General features: G+C 40.5%; 3 protein-coding genes across 5 annotated transcripts; 2 read left to right on the top strand and 1 right to left on the bottom strand.

Moving 5' to 3' along the window:
* The first annotated feature begins 2,500 nt into the window (after positions 1 to 2,500).
* Positions 2,501 to 6,238, top strand: gpr101 (G protein-coupled receptor 101). Its single transcript, XM_051420317.1, has one exon. It carries the CDS (start codon positions 3,322 to 3,324, stop codon positions 4,672 to 4,674), a length of 1,353 nt encoding a protein of 450 aa, XP_051276277.1. The 5' UTR covers positions 2,501 to 3,321; the 3' UTR covers positions 4,675 to 6,238.
* A 730-nt stretch (positions 6,239 to 6,968) lies between these two features.
* On the bottom strand, positions 6,969 to 15,680 carry LOC127374750 (transmembrane 9 superfamily member 2). 2 transcript variants are annotated; one of them, XM_051420315.1, is made up of 18 exons: positions 15,379 to 15,680; positions 14,755 to 14,822; positions 14,550 to 14,643; positions 14,300 to 14,427; positions 13,989 to 14,118; positions 13,385 to 13,512; positions 13,121 to 13,235; positions 12,929 to 13,008; positions 12,717 to 12,822; positions 12,132 to 12,182; positions 11,621 to 11,753; positions 11,393 to 11,512; positions 11,222 to 11,279; positions 10,874 to 11,033; positions 10,562 to 10,713; positions 10,338 to 10,449; positions 9,849 to 10,020; positions 6,969 to 8,020 (listed from the first exon to the last, which is right to left on the bottom strand). In XM_051420315.1, exons 1-18 carry the CDS (start codon positions 15,514 to 15,516, stop codon positions 7,953 to 7,955), a joined length of 2,013 nt encoding a protein of 670 aa, XP_051276275.1. In that variant the 5' UTR covers positions 15,517 to 15,680; the 3' UTR covers positions 6,969 to 7,952. The 2 variants fall into 2 exon arrangements, with proteins under 2 accessions (XP_051276275.1, XP_051276276.1); XM_051420316.1 differs by lacking the exon at positions 12,132 to 12,182 and having other exon boundaries at positions 15,379 to 15,679.
* A 1,582-nt stretch (positions 15,681 to 17,262) lies between these two features.
* Positions 17,263 to 21,418, top strand: rbmx (RNA binding motif protein X-linked). Of its 2 annotated transcripts, none has more exons than XM_051418878.1 (9): positions 17,263 to 17,553; positions 17,668 to 17,793; positions 18,385 to 18,491; positions 18,573 to 18,729; positions 18,868 to 19,011; positions 19,219 to 19,336; positions 19,705 to 19,833; positions 19,918 to 20,009; positions 20,789 to 21,418. In XM_051418878.1, exons 2-9 carry the CDS (start codon positions 17,685 to 17,687, stop codon positions 21,103 to 21,105), a joined length of 1,173 nt encoding a protein of 390 aa, XP_051274838.1. In that variant the 5' UTR covers positions 17,263 to 17,553; positions 17,668 to 17,684; the 3' UTR covers positions 21,106 to 21,418. The 2 variants fall into 2 exon arrangements, with proteins under 2 accessions (XP_051274838.1, XP_051274837.1); XM_051418877.1 differs by having other exon boundaries at positions 18,868 to 19,017.
* Positions 21,419 to 22,213: the final 795 nt, after the last annotated feature.

Below are 22,213 nucleotides of genomic sequence, written 5' to 3'. Positions count from 1 at the left end.
CCCTACCATTTCATGTCAAAATGGCTGCTGTAAAAAGGTTCTTTGGCCAATACTTCCACGTTCAGCGAACACAAAAAGCAACAGTGGCATTTTGGAGAAATGTCTTACAACAGCAAACTCATCTAAAATTGTTTCAATTCATTAATCTCTTAAATTAAAAGACTACCAGACCTAGAATAAGTCCTAAATAATGCGACTGGTGATGACTTTTTCATGTTAAAATCTGAACAGAGGGATAAAGATGTCAATTCAAGTTAGAAAAAGGAAACTATGTCAGCGCTGCAATACTCCTAAGGGATTTGATTGTATCTATATAATGTATTATTTGTCTTTTTCTCTTCATTACATTAATGACAATGCTAATGCAAGACTGTCAGGCTACATTTGGAAAAACTTTACATTTACACTCATCCCAATAAAGCCCCTATTATAACCTATGCAGCAGTCATGAGCTTGCAGAGCTAGTCCTTCCTGCCCTTTGTGTGTTTGAGTTTGTTGGCCCATAGGTGTCAGTGAGTGACAGTGAATGAGAAAGAAACTGCATCACAGACCTAGAGACAGAGGGACGGCCACCGGAGGCCACTGTGAACATTCATACTATTAACAGTCTAATAATCCCATGAGGCAGCAGGCCTGTGGGTCTCTCTTTGAACCACAGTCCATTCAACAAAAGAACATGGGAAACATCCCACCATCCCTTTGCAGTCACCAGTATTTCATTTGCAATCTAAATTTAAAACACAGGGTGCTCGAGAGTCACATCAAAGGGCTTTTAGATAGCCCAGATAGAGCAAAGACTTGAAATAAAATGACTAATTACGAGTGTTGATTAGTAGGCCATGTAAGCTCAGACTAATTGGATTGTACGTTGTAGTACTGCTTTTGTTTTCTGTGCATCTTAATGAAGTCTTTTTGCTAGAAAGGCAGAAATGATGAAGACATTTTTTGTATTTCCAGCAATAAAAATGGTGGCTTATACACACATATTCTATATTCTCCAAACAAGTTGTGGCTATTTGATCAGAACCGAGCTATCCACATATTCATAAACAACAAGTGTGAAAGCTTTTTATGTGTTAATAGAATCATCATGTAAATACATTTCAGCTGAGTACAATAGGTTTCTATTTATCTATTCAGTCTCATTTAGAACAAATCAGGGTCTAGTTCTCAGCTTCATCCTGTCAGGGGTTGAATAATGAAGCTTGAAAGAGTTGTTATAATGAGGAACAGAGTCCTCAGTTTCCTTTTTTTTTCAGTAAATAAAGATTTTAAAGTTAAAACAAATTGCTTGTTTGGTAAATAAAGGGATTGTTAAAATCTAGCTGTATTGATGCAACAAGTCTGGTACAGATCAGACAGAATATAACTGCATGGAGTTTAAGATAACATGTGAATTATTCTGCAGTACTCTAGAATTGTAAAACTATAGGTCAGATACTGCAAAACTGTAAAATGTAATGTAGGCTACGTATGTCCTATATCTTCCGTCTTATGAATCCTTGGGAGAACAGGTGGGAAAGCTGATCTGAGGTGGAGCAGAAAGAAAGAAGAAGAAATATTTATGTGCCTGCTGATGAAAATGAAATGATATGACTGAAAGAACCAGAGCTACGTGGATCTTTAAGTGAGATTGTTTTGTCAACTGGTGTTCCCAAAGCCAAAACTCAGCATTTTAAGAGGTAATTCAGGTGATTCAACTGTGCTTAACTACATCTGCTAATGAAGATAATAATCATAATAACATTATTCATTTAGCACCTTTCAAAAGCAAAGATAATTTGCTGATGATGATCGAAAGCTCAGGTAGTAACTGGACCTTGAGGTGAGACTGTTTTGCCAACACAATCTTAGTGTGTGATACACCAAAAGAATAACTAAAATTAGCAAATGTGAATTATTGTGTTTTAGGACAAATAGAAAAAGCTTAAAACAATCTAATATGCGTTATAGTTTTGATATGTTGCTTTCATTGTGCCATCCGCTTCAAAGCTACTAAAAAACGTATACTCACTGAACAGTACAGTTCCAAACCTGTGTTCTGTGGAGATGCCCGCAATGGAGGTTGACCCTAGCCCCAATTTGTTCTGTGCCCTGACAGCCCTGCTATTATGTTGAAGATCACATAAACAGCCATCTGATTGAATCACTTGTTGTTACTAAGGAGATCTGGGAGACTGGCTGAGATTGGCTACTGCAGGCTGTGGCCAAATGGAAAATCTGGCTTTTTTTTTTTTTTATTGTGGGGAGCAACAGACAGAGAAACACTTCTTGTCAAATGATTTTCGTAATGGTCCATATAAACAGAATAATGGCTACATGTTGCAGAAAGAAAGGAAAAGAAAAACAGGAAAAGTTGATGTTTGTGGGTTTTTTTTCTTCTAATATGCAGTAAAGCACATTTTAAAAACGTTTGTATGTTATGATTGCACCATGTATAAAAAGTGCCAGACAGGATCGTGAAACGCAGTTGCACATCCACAACAAAAGGGGGGAAACGGATGGGAGGAGGAGGAGGAGGAGGAGGGGGTCGGTGACAAGCTCTAGGCAGGCAGCGGTGGAGGAGATTTCAGTACAGGTGTCCTTGGTTTTTTTTTTTTTTAATTTTTCTCCCCTCACTGACACCTCGGAGACAAGACCCGACCGTAAGTAGCCTAAGACTGCTGAGGAGGAATCAAAGCTGATCAAAATAATAAATGTTTGATCTGCCATGAAATCCGAAAAGAGCAGCGGAGGAGAGATACGCTCGTCTGGATGAGAGACCCCCGCTGGGTGAAGACACACAGCGTATGTTAGCTGAGCCGTGAAAAGCTCGCTGCCATTGACTGGAGGCTGAGGCTGAAATGGGAGCAAAACGATGAAAACCCCCAGCGCGGGAGGAGAGTGAGCATCCTCGAGCTAAAGCATCGCATCACCGATCATTTCAAGGTATTAGACATCATTTACAGATTAGCAAATCCGCGATGTTTGCCGCTGTCTGGACAGTCTCAGTCGATGCTTGAACGGTGGCATTTACTGTCGCAAGACAAATTCCATTTTCATTCTGGCAGATGTGGGATGCATGAAGAGTAAGGCCTGTTAGGTGGGTGAAACGTTCAGGGATTCATCGGTGATCGTGGACTGTCATGTTATGAGATGCACATGAGAATACTGTGAGATGCATGTTGAATTCTGCACTGAATAAGGAGGACCGGCTACAGCAGCTCATTGTTGTGGCATCCTGAGAAGCAACAAAACCAGAGCTGGTTTCCTTCTCGGCTGATGAAGATGGGACTGACCTGACTTTGTGTCACACATGCACTCGCTGGTCCTGGACAAACAATGCCGAGCTCTCAGGCGCCCGGTGTGGGCACAAATTTCACTGATGTTCCCTGGGAGCCTGGTTTTACCGGCTCCACCGGTCAAGACCTGGTCTGGTCCTCCACTGCCAACAGCGTGGTGAAGATGGTGCTCATATCTCTCATCGTCTGTGTGTCCTTGTTTGGGAACGTGGTGGTTCTGCTGGTGTTCCAGAGGAAACCGCAGCTTCTTCATGTGGCCAACCGCTTCGTCCTCAACCTCCTCTTGGCAGACCTACTCCAGACCATACTAGTCATGCCTTTTGCCATTGCAGCCACCGTGCCAGGTGTGTGGCCCCTGGATGCCCGACTGTGCCAGGCCCTGGTGGTGCTCATGCACCTTTTTGCATTTGCTGGAGTCAACACCATCATTGTTGTCTCTGTGGATCGCTACCTGGCCATCATCCACCCTCTGTCCTATCCCACTCGCATGACCCCTCACCTGGGCACCAACCTGATCATCTGCACCTGGGTGCTCAGTTTCCTGCAGAGCACACCTCCCCTCTACGGCTGGGGGGCCATTGACTTTGACCACCATCACAACGTGTGCTCAGTGGTGTGGTCCTCTAGCCTGTCCTACTCTGCTGTGGTGTCTACCTTCTCCTTCTGGCTGCCTGTGCTCATCATGCTCGGATGTTACTGGATGGTGTTCAGAGCAGCTCGGAGGCAAAACGCACTTGTGCACCCCATACAGACACAGTCCTACTCTCAGCCCTGCCCACAGGAATTCCAGGGACCTAGCAGTCCACAACGGCAGCCCCTGCCCCAGCCCCAGCAGGCCACTTCACCTGATGGCCCCTACTCAGCCAGGGGGTACCCTGTTCGAGTTAGGCACAGACGCTTCCACTACCACTGCAAGGCAGCTCGTGTAGTTTTCGTGATTATGGCTTCATATATCCTCAGCATGGGGCCTTACAGCATACTGAATACTATATCAATGAGCGCCAGAGCAGCTGTACCCCCCTGGCTGTCCTCCCTTGCCCTCGTGCTCTTCTTTTTGCAGTGTTGCCTCCACCCATACATTTACGGTTACATGCACCGTAGTGTGAGGAAGGAATTCCTGGCTTTGCTCTGCGGAATGTTCTGCAAACAGGGCCGTCCCAGCCAAAGCTCTGCTGTGGAGAGCTGCTTCACCACTACAGAGGGACGTTTCGGTGCCCACTCTCACCTGCCCAGCCTGACCGCTCGAGTCTTCCCTCTCCGGACTTGGGAAGAGTGCACGACATCCTCCTCTCCCACCTGTGAGAGGAAGTCGAGGGACAGCCGCAAGGAGACCACCTCTACCAGCGTTAGCTCTGAGAGGGAGCTCACAGTCCACAGCAAACAAAGTACATGAACTGCCTTGAGAGGAGAGGAGAGACCGTATTTGCTCTTACTTGAAGAGCTTGTCATACAGTGTTTTCACATATAAGCTAATATGCCTTCTTGACAACAGGGTTATCCATTCTGAAGTTATTGGCAAACTAAAGCGAAACCAGAAAACACTTTTAATTAGTATTTTAGATCTTTGATCATTAATATGTTATAATTGCCATTGGGTATGTTTTTAACCTGGACCTGCTCTGGCGAGATAGAAATTGTTATGTTGGATCAAAATGGTTGGTGCTCTGATCACATTGCCCTAATTATGGGCCATAGGTGTCTCTGATGAGGTTTTGATCTGCAGTATCTGCACAATCAATCCATATCCTTTAAACTTTTTGTGTATTGTAGTCTGTGTGATCCTGCCTGAGGGAACAGGATGGACTGTCCTTGTGTTTGTGCAAGCAAGCCTCACCTGCAACCAATGAACTCAGGGTATATGCTTGTAGAACAATCTGTTGTACCAATCCCTGTTCTAGAATCTTGTTGAGCAAGTATGTGTTTTTACGTCCCTGTCGCAGTAACTGTTCTTAGTCTGAAAGCGCCTTTGAGTAAAGAGTAGAATAGTGATATTTTGTGCTTGCCAGTTACGGAACACATGTGAGGTGGTGACTCCCTCTCCCTGATGGGATGGCCACATTGTCTTAGCCTCTTTGTTTCCTTGAACTCTAGCTCAAGGTGGAGATTTTGTGTCTTACTGTGTGCCATATTATTTATTATATATTTGGACTCAATATTTGCTGCCTTTGTAATGTCAGCCTTTGTTTGAGGAAGCACAGTATTTTTGTTGGGGAAAAAAACAAACTCCAGTGGACTGTGCACCAGTTATTTAACGTAGGCCGCATGCCGCAAGATCTTATGTAACAGATTTCTTAGAGTCCACTGAATACATGTATATTTGTAAAGTATTTGTAATAGAAAAAAATGTCTGTTTAAAGCCATGGTGAGGATGAGTACTTATGTAAGTGTTTTATGCTTGCAGTGACTCATCTCAGAGAAGAGAGGCAATCCATTTAGTTGATTGGGTAGATGGCGTGTTGCCAAAGGATGTTATAGGTGCATCACAACATTATGTGCATTATTTGAAAAGTGTGTGTAGCCTCCATTTTGTTATGTTTTTGTAACCTTTTGGGAAAGAGAAAAAATAATAATTACCTGACTAAGCCAGGCTGCTCCCAGCGTGTTACTTGTTAGACTGTGATAGTATTCTGGGAAACAATTCACAACTTACTGGACCTGACTGAACTGGGGGAGATTTTAGCCTTGGTTTATTCAAAAGGTCACTAGAGAAATCCATACTACAGTGTTAGAAATGACAATCAGACTTGTATAATAAGTTTGTCAGAGTGTTGCTTTGTAAAGGACAAAGGGGTACAGTGCAGTATGTAATGAAATGTATCATCAAATAAGAGAAAATAATGTTTTTAAGTGCTTTAAAACTACATATTTTTGTGATTTCTATCGTGCTTTTGTATTATTTGTTTCATTATCCAACGTCAGAAGTTGTCTGTTGTTTAATAAAAGTGAATTAATTGTAATATGTGTATGTGTATATGTATGTTTCATATCAAACACTTTTGCATGAGTGTGTCAGGGTCATCATTAACCAATACCTGGGTTTTAATAAGCAGGCTCTTTAAAAAAAATGTGCTTACAGAAAGTCTGTGTAGTCAGGTCTTTGAATTTGCAGGGCAGAGCAATATCCTGTGTATGAGTGAGGCATAAGTAATGGACATTCCAGAAAGCAAAGTGAGACTACAAGAGCTACATCAGATGTTAGAACAGTTGTGAATCTTTAGCTTAAAAAAAAAGCACGACTATGCAGCATTTACAAAACCTGCCAGAAATTAAATTAGATTTTAATGAAATGAGGTTCTTAATTAGGTCAGTCTGTGCAAAAAGAAGTGTACGTTGTAATTAACATTCATCTGAAAATGTTTAAAAGATGCTGATGCTTGTTCCTGTCCTTTAATAACTATGTGCCATCCCCACACAAATGTAAAGACTGTTCACAATATGTGAATAACTGTGACCGAGGACGGAAAATAAAATGGGGCCACAAATAGCACACTGCACTGCATTTGTGTGCCTCCTCTAGATATGCTCATTTTGCTTTGTGTTTTGGTTTCAGCCTAGAAAAACTATGGGTAGGGGCTAAATCTCATAACCTTATGTTCAGACAAAAAATAAGAAAGATGGTTATGTGTGTGTAAAATGTTCATGTATGGATTCTAGGGGCTCAAGGAAAAAAAAAACATGTAACCTTCATTTTGAATTAATTGCATTTATTTGTAAAAATGTTATCACCTTGGGTGATGACTTGACACTGCTCGAAGCAAAATGCAGCAGTGTTTTATGTAGTTAAACTTCAGCAAACCACTTATTTAAATCTAAAAGGGTGCATATGTACTTAATGAGTAAATTCATGGACTGCGTTATGATAACAAGGTGAGAATTTCTCCTGTGGCCAAACATATCAAGCATGTCATTGAGATATCATCCTTCATGTGCAACATACTGTAGCTGTAGCATACCCTTCTGTGATACAGCTGTGTGCTTCTTAACTAATTATACCCTTTGTTGATATGCAAACCTAAATGTAGCCATCAAATACAAAATAATGGACGTGGATGTATCATAGTAATGTCAGTGTTTTATATACTTTCTGAAGTTGAACTACAATACAGGCTGATATTTAAGAATGTATAACCCCATCTTTACCTTGAAAAAAATGAAAAAAAAAAAAAAAACAGGTTTCAAACGACTTTAAGTAGCATTCTCTCACTTGCTCTCTCTATACAGTATATGTACACACATTTGTACATGTACATCATTACGTTACAGGTAATGAAAAACAAAACATTTAGCCATAAGGGAATAGAAAAGCAAAATACAGAACATTTTACTTTCTTTAGAAAAGGAAAAATAAAAACATTTCAGCTCTTCTTGTTAACCCACCAAAACAAACCGCTCACTGCCTGACGGCTAGATCACTGGAACCCACACTGATTTTCAGGGAGCCACTCAAAATATGACTGGTCAACAGTGAACACAAAAATTATATATATTTTTTAAAAAAGAAAACAACAGCAACATAGGTTTAAAGCACAAAAGAGGACGGGCTCTGCTCTTCAGGTCTTTTCTATGATAAGTGATGGTTTCAGTTCAGGTCCATTCAGACCTCTATCACACAGCCAGCACTGATGAGGCCTGTACTGCGACAGCAAGGAGTCAGTCTCTCCCTCTAGTCGTCTAGTCCACTTTGACCACACTGTAGATCTTATTTACAAACCAGAAGCAGGCGAAGAAGCCAATTGTACCTGAGAAAAGAAGACAGGTTAGAGGAATGATGAATTAATGAATGTTTTGATAAAAAATAACAAAACAGCAGCAAAAACCGAGGAATCACATTGACAATATTAACACCAAAATGGAACTAGCTGCTTTTGGGACAAATATAAGCAAAGCACAAAATTAATGAAAGGCCAAAAAGTCCTGAAATTAATGTACTTCAAGGAAACAGACACAAAGAATCTCAGATTTGTCGCAGCGAAACTAACTTCCTTCCATGAAAACTTGAAAACTAACTTTTGACAGGGTTGGGACTGCAATCTCCACAAGACAGCAAAAACACCAACACCAGCGCTTTATTTTGTAAAATAATATTCTTCCCCAGTGTTGAGAAGCCAGATTGGTCAAATTCTGGATCAATTCATGTGGGTATAAAACTCCTATCTGACTGCTTAATGGGGGCCGCGCAGCCCAATCCCGAATTAAGTAGTGATCAAAGTTGGGATGAGGTGAAAAAGACAGACAAGAAAATAAAAACTTTAAAATGGGAAATGAGAGAGATTAGGATTATTTAGATGAAAACTTGAAGCAAGGAGGGAAACTGATCATCTTTTGCTTGAATCCTTGGATTATTTCTTGGTGATAATCTTTTGACATCTCGTCCCCTCGCTACTTACAGCTCTGTCTTTAAGATAGTGTCAAGCAGTTATGCAGAGACAAGCAGGGCTGCAGGCTAACTTTTATCTGGCCTAATGACAGTATAACACCAGAAAAGAAATTTCATCATCTGACATTATGGTGAGCAGTATATTCCAAGGCGACATAAAGATGAGGTTGTTATCTAGTCCTGTATATTATCCTTTTTCTGCACATAAACCTAGTGTCATCTGAGTGGGTATGCAAGACAGCTGTTCAGTCAAGAAAGTGCTGTTACCATGTCAACATGTGTCAATCTTTGTCTCTTTTAACATGGAGACATAAGCGTCAACAATGTTCTGTTCATTCCAGCTCGGTGATAATGTGTGTGGTACATAGATGTGCAAAACCACAGACACACAGCGGGATTTTGAGAGAAATTATCGTATTAGCGGTGTTCAGGAACCCTGACTACATATAGGCACATTATCAGCCATGGCAACGAGTGAATGTGGTGCCTGTATCCTTGCATCTACAGAAAAAAAAAGAATGAAAAAAAGAACGAATGGCTCGGCTTCTCTTACAGCAAGCCACACACAGTAAAACTGACCCAAATAAGTCTATAAAACTAGATCTGACCAAGATGGACTTTGAACACTTTAGTCTCATTTCTCAGAGTCTCATTAGGCTTTAAAACAAAAATGAGTTTAATGGGCCCGTTGCAAATAAACTTTAACTGCATTTGATACATTGCGACTGTACTGCCAGTAAACAAATAAAAAGGCCAAGGCTTGGCTTTAAATAAATGACAAAAAAAAAAGTGTGGACTGCTTCCGGGTGTTTTACAACATAGGAACCGGATAGAAGTCCTGAATCTTCACAATACAGTTCAACTAATACTGAACAAACACTGAGCAAACACCCAGCAAACACTGAGTAAAGCAAACAATGCCATTCATGCACACCCTTTTTCTTTCTGACATACGGTAAGCATTCATAATTATTATAAAGAAGAGAATAAGACTGCAAACAATTTTAAAAAAAGAAAGTCAATGATTTATATAGCTGATCTTTTTTGATTTTTTTATACAAACTGAGCTCACCAATAAAAGCAAACCGATCACAATATGATATCCTAGTATTACTGCCATGTGTCAAGACATACAGGAAACCACTGTGGATGCTTAAAGAGCGCACACGTCACGTAACTCAAAGCCTCACCTGTGAAGAGGAAGAAGATGAGGACCATAATCATAGTGTATCCAAAGTAGAGGATGGTGCTGGCAGCTCCAATTATTTGAAGCTTTGAGAAGAAGTAATGCACGGCATAGATGAACAGATAGACTGCTGTGAAGCCACTGGTCAGGAAGGAACGCCACCACCAGTGGTAGTCCTGGACACACATTACAAAAGATAGCACGTTAGGAGTCAGTAAATAGGACATGTCGACTTCAAACTGTAGAAGATGGAAAATGCAGAATAATAAGCTATATTGATGTTGACTCAATTACCCAGTACAAAAATATGATGAGCATAACATGTAGTTAGGGATGTAAAAAGAAAAAATAAGCACACAATGTCTATATTTATTTATACTACAATATGACAATTGTAGTATGTGCTATTAACATTAACTTTATTTTAAATTTATGTAATTTTTCCCAACTCAAGTTTGATAAATGAGACAAGATAGCCTTAACATTCAGGTACCTCAGCACATAGGTGGAAATAGCAGAGCAGAATTGTGGCCTCAGAGCAGGTAATGAGCAGAATAATGAAAACCAGGAACAGGAATCCAAACATGTAGTACATCTGATGAGACCTGAAAGATAGCAAGCAACATTTAGCAACGAACCAAACTCCGCCTTTGCTATAGCAGAGAACAAATTTTCCAAATAGGACTTGCTGGACGGACAGCATTCCTGTCTTCTTACCAAATGCTGTTGAGGATGAAGAAAAGTTGGATGAAGATGCAGCCAAAGGGCAGTATGCCTCCCATTACTATACCAGGGATAGGCTTTGTGAAGAATGACTGCTCAGGAATTTGACGGGGGATCTGGTTTGTTCGCACTGGTTGCTCAATGGCCTGGACAGTAGTAGTAGAAGAAATGATTACACAGTCTTAAACACAAACACACACACACACACACACACACACACACACACACACACACACACAACACAATTTCATCTACTATTAATCATTTCAAAATTAATTAATTAATAAAATAGGAGGCCTAACTCACAGCCTTCTTGAATCCAAAGTAGGCACCAATGAAGGTGAGGGGGACAGAGATTCCAAACCATAGAGCCAAAATGGCCACCAGAGTGCCAAAGGGGATTGCAGCTGAGGAACCCTCCACCCAAAGGATTAGATTCATCAGGAAGAAGTCTGCAAACACAATACTAGGAAAGACAGGTGGACAAAGGACAATGACAGAGAGAAAGATAATACATGTGAGATGGAACAGACAAAAGGCATGTGAAAGGCAAAATAAGGTCATACATGGTGTAACATGTCACTTCAGCACTGGAGGGAAGAAATTATGTAAAAAAAAACCAAACAAATGAGCAAATGCACCAAGTGAACTTACCCTGGGCACAAGAGTGCTGTGAGCAGGACGTTTGTCTTCCACTTTTCACCTCCAAAAGCTGAGAACAGAAATAGATGTTATGAAGATGTCATGGTAAGAAAGGTCACACCGACTTTAACAGTCTGCATTGAGTCTTAGGACTTTGCTACAAACTTTTCACTGAAGTCTTACTTTTGTAAAGGCGTGCAGACACATAGCCAGCAGGTGTGCCCAGAAGAACCCAGAGGACCACAGCACATGTCATGAGAGCCCCTCTGTTGGCTGGTGACAGGAAACCCAAACAGGCCAGGACTACAGTGGACACACAGAAGTGCATTCATTCAGACCAGCACCATTGCAGGTTAACAAGAATTAAACTCTAATAGAATACATTACAGCCTAATATAAAATAGTCCTTACAGAGTGTGATGAAGGTCATGATGAAGATCTGGGTGCCCTGCCCGAGGAACACAGACAGCAACATGCCTTTCCTGGGGGGTCGGAAAACATCTCCATGCACCTGCTTCCACCCAGACTCCTCTTGGGCATCCTCCTGGGAAGGGTGGCAGACATCAATACAGCAACAGTCACAATCAAGGAAGTACTTAACATTTGCAAATGATAAAAGTTAAAGGTTAACCAACCACCAAGTAGTGAATTACGTCACAATCTAACACCTGCTAGCAAAGCAAAATAAGCTGAAGACTGAAAACTTGGTGTACCAAAAGCAAAAAAAAGTAAAATCTGGTGTGAAAAACTCCACTGTCCGTTCTTAAGTATAAGAAACGTCTTGAAATTTGCACATACACGAATACCCACACCATATTTTACATTATGTCATAATGTGCCTGTTTGCCACAATCACACGCCCAAACACCTGATTTAATAACCACAAAAACGTTTTGTTCAAAACAGCTTTCAATAAGCTTACATAGGGTAGAGAGGATTTTCCTTTGGTCGGTGGTATCTTTATCAAGTCTGCCTGTGAAATGTAAAACAATATTTATAAATGCTGTGCACCCAGTTTGCCAGGTGGTACTATTTCACACAGCAGAATTAAAGTACTGGCCATATAACTGTAATAAAGATGACCAGTAAGCACTTACTGTTACTGTCAGATGGAAACTAAATTATGTGTAAGTTTAATATTTCAGCTAAAATCTTAAAGTTTTACTATCCAGTGGTAAGAAAATGTACAAACACAGACATTAAGTGACCTTTTAAACCCTCAATAATGTATTATTGATAGGCGAGCTACCTAACAACAAGCCCGCTCTCTATGAGGTTGCCACGATATGGTAACAGCTACTTTGAATAAGTAATTTGCAAGACTACAAGGTGCCTGCAATACACAAATAATACAAAAACAAATTCAATTCAACTGTACCCTTAAGAGTATAACATGTTATTGGTTTATTTTCTAACAACTGCATCTTCAAGAAATCTTTGCTTGTATGCTATGCTTCATATACACATCTGGATCTCCGACTGACGGAGAGATTAACAATGCCTTTACCTGGTCCACCTGGTTGTATCTGGCAATGTCCTTGTGCAGGGTTCTCAGCATGATCATGGCAACCATGCCAGACAGGAAGAGGACAATGACCAAGGAGTTCATGATGCTGGACAAACACAGAAGACATACCGTCAACTAACAAGCATTAAGATCCACAGAGTAAAAGGCAGAGAGTGTTTCTGTGGTGCACAGCGTAAAAATTATCTTCATACCTAAACCACTGAATGTTGGTGTGAGGCATGGAGACCAGGATATAGTCCCACCTAGAGGCCCACTTGATTGAATTGTCTTCCTGTAAAAGGAAGTCAGATTATTATAAAATACATGACACACAAAATGTACATAGCATTAATTACTTATAATTAACTATAGAATGCAATTGGTCATATAGATTGGGGACCTACCTCAAATGAAACAGAGTAGGTGTACACTATCGACAAATCATTATCAAACTCCCCAGGGACCTCCATTGGGCTACCTCCTTCACAGCTTGGGTTTTTCTCATCCACTTGTTTGATACTGTTGCACACAAAACACACACAATCCTTCATGTCAGATTACAATATATATATATGGTGTTAGTTCTGGATTGGTGAACATGTTGAGGTAGATTAGACTTAAACTAAAATATTGTGGCATCATATCTATCTACTACCAATCATAATTACCTCTTTGGCTCCAGAGTGGCAGCAACCAGCCGAGCCCCTCTCCATCCTTCTGATGCTCCGCTGTGGTAAGTGATCTTGATGTCCATATGGTTGAAGATGTAAAATGTGTTCTTCTTGTTGAACTCAGACTGAAAAAGAAAAATCGTACTCTTACTCAGGTTCCTCAGGGTAAGATTTGAAAACAAACAAAATCAGTATGCTGTTGAGCATCTTTTATATGGTGATTGTCTAATTCGAAGAATTTTATAATATAGACTTTCAACTTCTCCTTTTATCCAAATTATTATGGCAATTGTAATATTCTGAATCTGTATGACCTGGATCCGTAAATTCTTATAATGACATAGTTTTGGTTACATTAATAACTTCAATAATTAAATTGAAACATTGTTAAATAGTGTATCAATAAGTATCATCAAACGCTCTTTGAGACTTTAAATGACAGTCAATTGTAAATTAAAGCCTACTTTTGTATTCCAACACAAGGATCTTATATGCTCTATAAATACCACAATAAGAACATGTATATATATATATATATATTATAATTGAAGCTATACAGAAAAAGTACACATTCAAAGACAATCACACAATCACAACTCACATTGATAACACAGGCATCTTTAGCTCGGCCATCTGCGGTAACAAGACAGCCAATGGGGAAGCCGGGGTTGCAGTACTTCTGACCATCTTCAACATCATAGCACCAAGTCACCGGCATGTTGTCAATGATCCTGAAAACAAACAAAGAATTGTTTACCTTGACAAGCTTCATCGTAAATAAAGTCTGTGCTCATGTAGGTTTGTTTTCAATTTTGCTTCACTGCTATCAACCATCTGTCAAACAAAACCTCCAGACTACAAATGACTCACAAGTTTAGTATTGCAGTACAATGCAGTATGTGTTTCACTAACCAGTGGTGTTGGTAGTTCAGTTGCATTCCCATCTTAAGAAAATCAAGTTTGGTTTTATCCTGCTGCTCGGCTTTCTTGTAGTTTTTTGTGCACACAGCCTTGCATTTAACATCTTGTTTGAAGTTGAACTGAGAAAGGCAAATGAAAGTCATGTTGCATTAACAGAATAAATTAAACAAGGGGAACTTGTACGGAATCTAAAATTGTCAACACCATAAATGCAGGCTTAGATTTCGTGGTTAACACCCACCTTGTATGGTGAAGACTCGATTCGTTCACCAAACAGAACCTGTCCGAGGTTCTCAGAAGGCCTCTTTTCCTTGTCATCTTTGCAAAAGTCAAACCTTTAACACATTTACAGACGGTCACACACAATGAGAAGATGATATTGACCTGGAACACATATAACCAGACATTACAGAAATGGCATTGGGGAGAGACTAAATGTTACTTACACATCATACTCGTAAGGCAGGACTGACTCCACTGAGTCCAAGCGATTGACAAACAGCTGTATCACTGTCTGAAAAGAGGTAAAACAGTTTTTTCTGTGAAACCAAGCTTGCCAAACATACAGGCCAGACGGGTTGTCCATGTTTCAGGTCCATTCATACAACTAATATTAACACAAGGAGTGAATGACTCAGTTTCAGTTTGTTACATTTGCTCGGTCTCTAAAAGGGGTGAATAACTGACTTTATCGCAACATCTCGGCCAGTCCAAACTAACCTGTTCTGTCCAGGATGTGAACACAGAACAATGAAGACTATTATGTGTCAGAATACATTATATGAAACACTGTTAATGTGCCAGCAGTCTTAAGCGAGGCTACTGTGGAAAACCGACCCCTCGGAAATGCAATGACAGCGAGTTCCAACACATACAATTAACAATTCATCATATTATGCCAGTCCTCCTGTTCCAGGTAGTAGCCGGGGCCTAAGGACAGGGCTGGCTAGCTAGCAACGACTAAGGAAGATAGCAAATTGAAATGAGTATACCAACTCCAGCTACAGCTATAGCTAAATCCACTAACATTACTGTACATAATAATTGACAACCTTATGAGTTCACCATACCTGGCAGTCGTCACCACCTTTGCCGTCTTCACAAAAACTCACAGGGGCTAAACCCGGAAGATAAAACGCCGAGCATAAACAGAAATACGAGACTAGCGAATAAACCAGCACAAAACTAAAGTGTATCCGCCTCTTCATTTTATCGCGGACACGGTTCTTCCAAGATTTTGTATACTTATGTCAAAAGAGAGAGTTCCTTCTCCCAAGGAAAGGTAATGATTGCTCGCTGTACACTGTTAGCTAGCTAGGTCTTTCAGCTCGAGACGCAGAGGCTGAGCTGTCTGCATCTGTGACGTCAAGCTCCGTCAAGCTCCGCGGAAGCCACAGGATTACCACCGGAAGTTAAATTGTACCTTCAAAATAAATACGTCTGATAAGTCATCTACTTAGTATATAGGATTTATACATTTATACGTGGTTTAGATATACCGATTGCCTCTATTGTTCAATATCTTTGAATAAATACGACAAATAAACAGTTGAATCATCTAAACTGGGCATCACGTATGTAGCCAGTAGTTTAAGTTGAAAGGAGAAAAATCGGATGTCGTATTTTCTCCTGAGCGACTTGACACCGTGGAAGTGTCTGACGTTGCTTACTGATTCCGCCATACACATCCTTGTTTCCTTCACAAGGACGAGACTGTGCTTAACAGCGCTAATACGTTTGAAAAACGCTTCATGGAAGAATATCGTATGAAAGACTATGGTTGTGGTTTAGTATACGAGAGAAACAAGGGGGTAAACTACATTCAGATAGTAGTAAAAGAGTAAAAGAGGTCAGACCAGAAAAACCGGAACGGGTTCATTCCGTCTGCAAACATCTTTAGATGTGACTTAAAGAAGGCTACTAATCCAAATAACAAACAAACAAACATTCCTACGCAAATGACGCACAAGAACATGTATGGTTTGATGGGTAATCTCATTGGTGTTAACTATGGGCCAACATAAACAGATACCAGAAGGCCTGTAGTATCTGTCTCCTAACTATTTGCCTGTGAGGCTCTGTGTGTGTGTGGTGTGTGGTTTTGAGTAGCCTTACTTTACCAGGTGTCCCTGTGTCTGTGGACAGATGTATTTATTTAAAGCACTTTCTTAAGCCCCATTTGATACTGTTCACTTCTCCTAAAAAAAAACCGTACCAAACTGATACTGCTGAATTGGTTTGACACTCTTGGATACCACGATACTGCATTTTTCACATGCACCTAATCTATAACTGGGTTAGGTCCTCACATGTCCCCTCTGTACGAGAGAAATGTAGGTATGCTATAATGTTATTTCCATTTGACCTATGTAGCTGTATAAGGCGGCTCAAGCATCTGTCTCAAGAAAGAACCAGACTAAAGGTCAGGTTGAGAGAAGGAAGACACAGTCAGTGAGCCAACCAGACTGAGATTAAGGAAACAATGGATTAGAAATATTTTAATAAAACCTTCTGATGATCTGTGTGATTGTGTCTCTCCAAAATAGTAACCCATACTGGATACTTTTGGTCTGCAACAAACCAATGAGCCCTGGTAGGCTAAAAATACTTATACTATACACATGATGTACATTGTTTAGTTTATTGTTACTTCCTTTGGATGTTTGACAATCACAAGGCAAAAATATACTAGTTATATACTGTTAATGTACAGAATAGACTCTTTTTTATCTGTTGGGGAAAAGTGTATGTGAAATCACAGCCTCTCTCTTCCACAGTGTTTTTTATTATTTTTTTTACGTGTTTTATAACTGGAGGGGGTTATTTAAGTAGAGAATCGTTTTGAAAATAGAAAAAAAAAAAAAAAAAAACCTATTACAGTTTAGTAACAGTAGGTGGCAGCGTTACACCGCGGGGTGTCTGCTGTGCCGGAAACAGAGGGGAGGAAGAAGGAAGGGGAGTGGGACTGTCGTTTACAGTCGCTTTCACGAAGTCGCGGCATTTTGGCAGAGTGCTATGTGGTAGCTGCTAGCTGCGAGCCTGTACACTTCATATAGTCATATTAGTGTTGTGTTTTATGTTTTTAAAGTAGCGTGTTGGTATTTTGTAAAGCTCGGGCACCCGGCTAAAAGCGTGAATACTTGCTCGCCAGCGTTAGCGAAGTAACTACCTAGCTAGCCACAATCGCTGGCACGTTTATCGCCATTTTGCGCATTCAACAGCCCAAGACTTTCGCCAGCAGCAAGGTATTGTTAATCTCCACGGATATGTCTGAATACTGAGGCCGAATACACCGTTATGTAGTTGTTTGCAAATGTGTTAAGTTCCTATAACTATATACGACCCGTCTTTGGTTGCAGGTGGTGGATTTTGCAGCATGGCGGAGGCAGACCGACCAGGGAAGCTCTTTATCGGTGGGCTGAACACCGAGACTACCGAGAAGGCCCTGGAGCAGTACTTCAGCAAATATGGCAGGATTGTCGAAGGTGAGAATGAAGCCACTGTTTATTTTAACCTTAAACATGCAATACTGTGACGTATTTAAAAATGTCAAGTGTTTGCTGTTTCGGTTTTTTAATGCTTATCAAACGCGTGTGTCCTAATTTGGATGTAATTGCAAAGGCATCAAATGTTAGGGTTTTTGTGATATTTGTGGGGTATTGTGAATTGCATTACAAAGTCATTTCCTGCATTTGTTTTTGGAAATCTCAATTTTCTGGCATAGAATCTGTAAAATGTCATTTTTTGTTACTTTGATTGTGAATACCCAGCTAATTTTCCCCTTTACTTCAGCCCCCATTTTCTCTTCACTTAACACAAAGCCTATTCTGAGCTACTGTTATTGCAAACGACCTTGTTTACTGTAAAATTAAGTTTCATTTTGCAGCAGGAAATGAGAAAACCATTGAACCCCGAAGCGGACGCATTGGTTCAAACCAAATAATGGTTGTAGTTAGTAAAATGGGGGTAGTAATCAGAGCATGCGTTTGTCCAATCTAAACTATATTCATTTTGTCAGACAATAATGTAATCAGTCTGTTAGCACAAGCTCTCTTCTCACTCTGTTTTCTCTTCAGTTCTTTTGATGAAGGACCGTGAAACAAACAAATCAAGAGGCTTCGCTTTTGTTACTTTTGAAAGTCCAGCTGATGCAAAGGATGCAGCGCGTGAGATGAATGGAAAGGTAAGTACTCTTTCTAATCAGCTGTAATCTTATAAACGTCTGCTTGAAGTTGTGATTGCAATTGTAACTCCTCTACCGCAGTCTCTTGATGGCAAACCTATCAAAGTGGAGCAAGCTACAAAGCCTCAGTTTGAGAGTGCTGGCAGGCGAGGACCTCCACCCATGCACTCACGCAGTCGCGGTCCACCCAGAGGCCCTCGTGGATCCAGGGGAGGTATGAGGGGTCCACCATCCAGAGGTAAGTTATTAATTTATTTGGTACTTGGAGTTTGTAAAATAAGAGTGTATAGTAAGATATTTTAATTGAATATATATATTTTTTAATGCATCTTTTGAATTTGGTGTGTTAATATTTGCATTTCTTGTCTGTTAAAAGACTATTACGATAATTCGGGGAGTGGAGATACCTTCTTTAAAGGGATTTCATCCAGAGGCCCCCCTCCGATGAAAAGAGGACCCCCAGTTCGTAACGGAGGTCCTCCGCCCAAAAGGTCTGCCCCATCTGGTCCCATGAGCAGACGTGAGTGTGAGGAAACTTTGTTTTTACATATCACAATTTACATGCAATGTGTGCAAGTAATTAAATGTACTGCCAGGACACCCAGCATGAAATTCTGAATTCTCTTTTTTAGATTTGGGTGTGTAGACTTTATCGTCATCAATATTCACATATCTATCTCAGGGTTATTTTTTGATTAATGATCCAGTTTGTCATATTTTGTTCCAGCCCCCATGTCAAGGGACAGAGATCCCTATGGTCCACCCCCTCCTCGCAGAGATTCCATGATGTCCAGGAGGGATGATTATCCATCACCAAGAGATGACCATTACAATTCAAAAGACAGGTAGGTCCTCTCATATTGAATGACATTGTACATTTGTGCGAAACTACTTGCAAAAAGTAAACTTTTAGTATTTTAAATGGCTGTTTCTGACATTGTCTTGCTATACAAAAACTGTGACAAAAAGTTTTATTAACTTTATAGAAATAAAACAAATTAAATGAGGGTTTGTAAAGAAATATTTTAATCCATATTAAGATGTATGATCCAAAATTCAGATGTTATTCTGCTCAAATCTCCATCCAATCAGTCTGAAATTGAGTATATTATAATTTTGACAGACAAGTATTTTGAGTTTTTGTTGCTTACCGTGTAAAATATTTAACATATAATGGTTACAGGTCTGCAGTTAACAGTGCTATGTTTCACAGCTACTCCAGTCGGGATTATAATTCTAGAGATTCGAGGGACTATGGACCTCCTCCCAGAGATTATTCATACAGAGAATACACCAATTCCAGTTCCCGAGATGATTATGGCTCAATGTCAAGAGGATACAGGTATGAGTAGGTTGATACAAAATGTTTAAAAACTGAGATCAGATCTCACCTGGTCATCAGCTAACAATTGTTTGTATTATTTAGTGACCGCGACAGTTATGGGGGAGGCCGGGAACCCAGAAGCTATATGGACCGTCCAAGCGGTGGCTCCTACAGAGATTCCTATGATGGTTACGGTAAGACGTGACTCCATTTGTGTTTTGCCAACAGATGACCACTGTGGCACAAAGACGAGCTGCACAAATCACCAACCAAACCACAGCATTGACTACCGCAATCTCCAGTCAAAAGATGCTGCAGTTTTCCCCTCCCCAGAGGAAACAGCATTCCTTAAGCTTTTCTCTTTCCCCTTGCGGCAACCCTGACCTGCAATCTAAGTTTTCAGAAATATATAACCATTGGCATCTCAACTGAAAAGCTTATTGTGTCCACATATCACAGTTCATATTACCTCTGCATTCAGCAAAAGAATCAATGTTTGTCATGCAGAAATAACAGAATAACAATAAATAATGTGCCCACGAGAGTTTGCAACCATAAGGAACCCCAAAAAGCCCATGGAAACATCCGTTGACCACTCAGTATGTGTTGCCTAGCAAAGCGCTCCCTCAAGGAGTAACGTCCAATAAACCATCAAGAAAACTCAGAAAACCTCGTCCTTACCTGCAGTTCTAACACTTGGAGCTCTAAAAGGAAAAATGGCTACTCAGATCAATGGCATGCTGAAATGGGTAACACTGCCCACTTATTCCCTGTGCTTGGATGTGTTACTGCCCATACCAACTAAATATCCATGTTAAATTTTAGATCCATTACATGATGGCACATTTAAACATGTCGCCCATTAAATTTATTTGTCACAGAATTAATTCTATTGGCAAAAAATGAGCACTTCACAGTGCAAGAAAATGTATAAATTGAACCTTGCCAATTACCTGACCCATTGACCCTGCAGGTAACTCTCGCAGCGCCCCACCCTCACGGGGCCCCCCACCATCCTATGGTGGGAGCAGTGGAAGCAGTCGTTACGATGACTATGGCAGCAGTTCCCGGGATGGCTATGGCAGTCGTGACAGTTACCCCAGCAGTCGGAGTGACCAATATCCACCTAGCCGTGGAGAGCGAATGGGCAGGCAGGAGAGGGGCCCAGCTCCCCCTGTCGAGAGAGGCTACCCTCCTCGTGATTCGTACAGCAGCTCAAGTCGTGGAGGGCCACGTGGTGGCCGTGGTGGCAATCGTCCCGATAGAGGAATGGCTCGCAGCAGATACTGAACTGGACTTGGAAATCACATTAAAGCAAACGTTGGTCTCCGCTCACAGTTAACAAGTGTTTTGGAAAGAAAGCTGACAAGACAGACTAGCCATGTCTAAATCTGTGGAATATAAACCTTAGCTTTGAACTGTATCTTGACTTTCCCAGTTTTTTATGTGTAAGAATTTTTGTTTTTTTTAGTATTTCTCTTGCTCATGTAACAGTACAGTTACCAAGTGAGTGTTAGTTTTTGTACATTCAGTGCTGTTGGAATCTGCAATGCCCTATAAGTCTGGCTTTCCTACTCTAATAAAGCTTTTAGTTGTACCTTGACCACTGCTCATCGATTTTCAAATCAAGACCAGAGACGCTACCATGAATGCTGAGTAACAACATGATCTCCTTTTTTACAAAGTTTTCTGTAAAGCTTAGGTGAGTCTCTGCTCGTGCTATACAGTATAGTCGAGTGACTAAGTTCATTCTTAACACAATGTGCCATCAACTGGACGCTACTGTTTTCAAGCGTTAGGCAAATGTTACTGTCAAAATGTTCCAATGTAGTTTCCTTGGAAATGGATCCATCACCCTAGAGCCTTTTGATGGCATGCAACGACAAAACCAAAGGCAACAACAACCAAATGCAACTCGACTGGTAGTCAACAGCTGGTAAGCAAAGCAAACCTCTTTGTTTCTCATCTGTAAATGAGTTTCTCATTGTCCTGTATTGCAATCTGCCCTCAAAGGGGGGGGGTGATATTCAAGACAACTTTTGCCTCAGAGCAGAGGACAAAAGAGAAAAGGAGGTCAACTGAATGTGCCCTTTTCATTGTAGTCCGTTTTCATCAGCTAAAATTGTCAAAAGTGCAGCAACATCCCAAGAAGTTTCGTCCCTTTTCCGCAATGAAAGTTTTTTGCCAACTGAGCCCTCAAAACGATGATCCTTTTTGCCCAACCAATCGTCCAACCTCCAGTAAAATGATTGGCAACAGTGCATTTTTAAATAATGGGTAAAGATGGCTAAGTATTGGTAAGATTTTTTTTTTCTCGGTAAAAATTTAAAAGCCATTTTTAAATTACCAATGAGCCGTTTTCTCAGTATCAAAACAAGCATGCCAATTCAAACAATGG

The sequence above is a fragment of the Dicentrarchus labrax genome, unplaced genomic scaffold, assembly GCF_905237075.1.
Source record: "Dicentrarchus labrax unplaced genomic scaffold, dlabrax2021, whole genome shotgun sequence".
NCBI classification, from domain to species: Eukaryota; Metazoa; Chordata; class Actinopteri; family Moronidae; genus Dicentrarchus; species Dicentrarchus labrax.
Note: the sequence above shows the minus strand (reverse complement) of the source record. Positions and strands in the feature narration are given on the sequence as shown.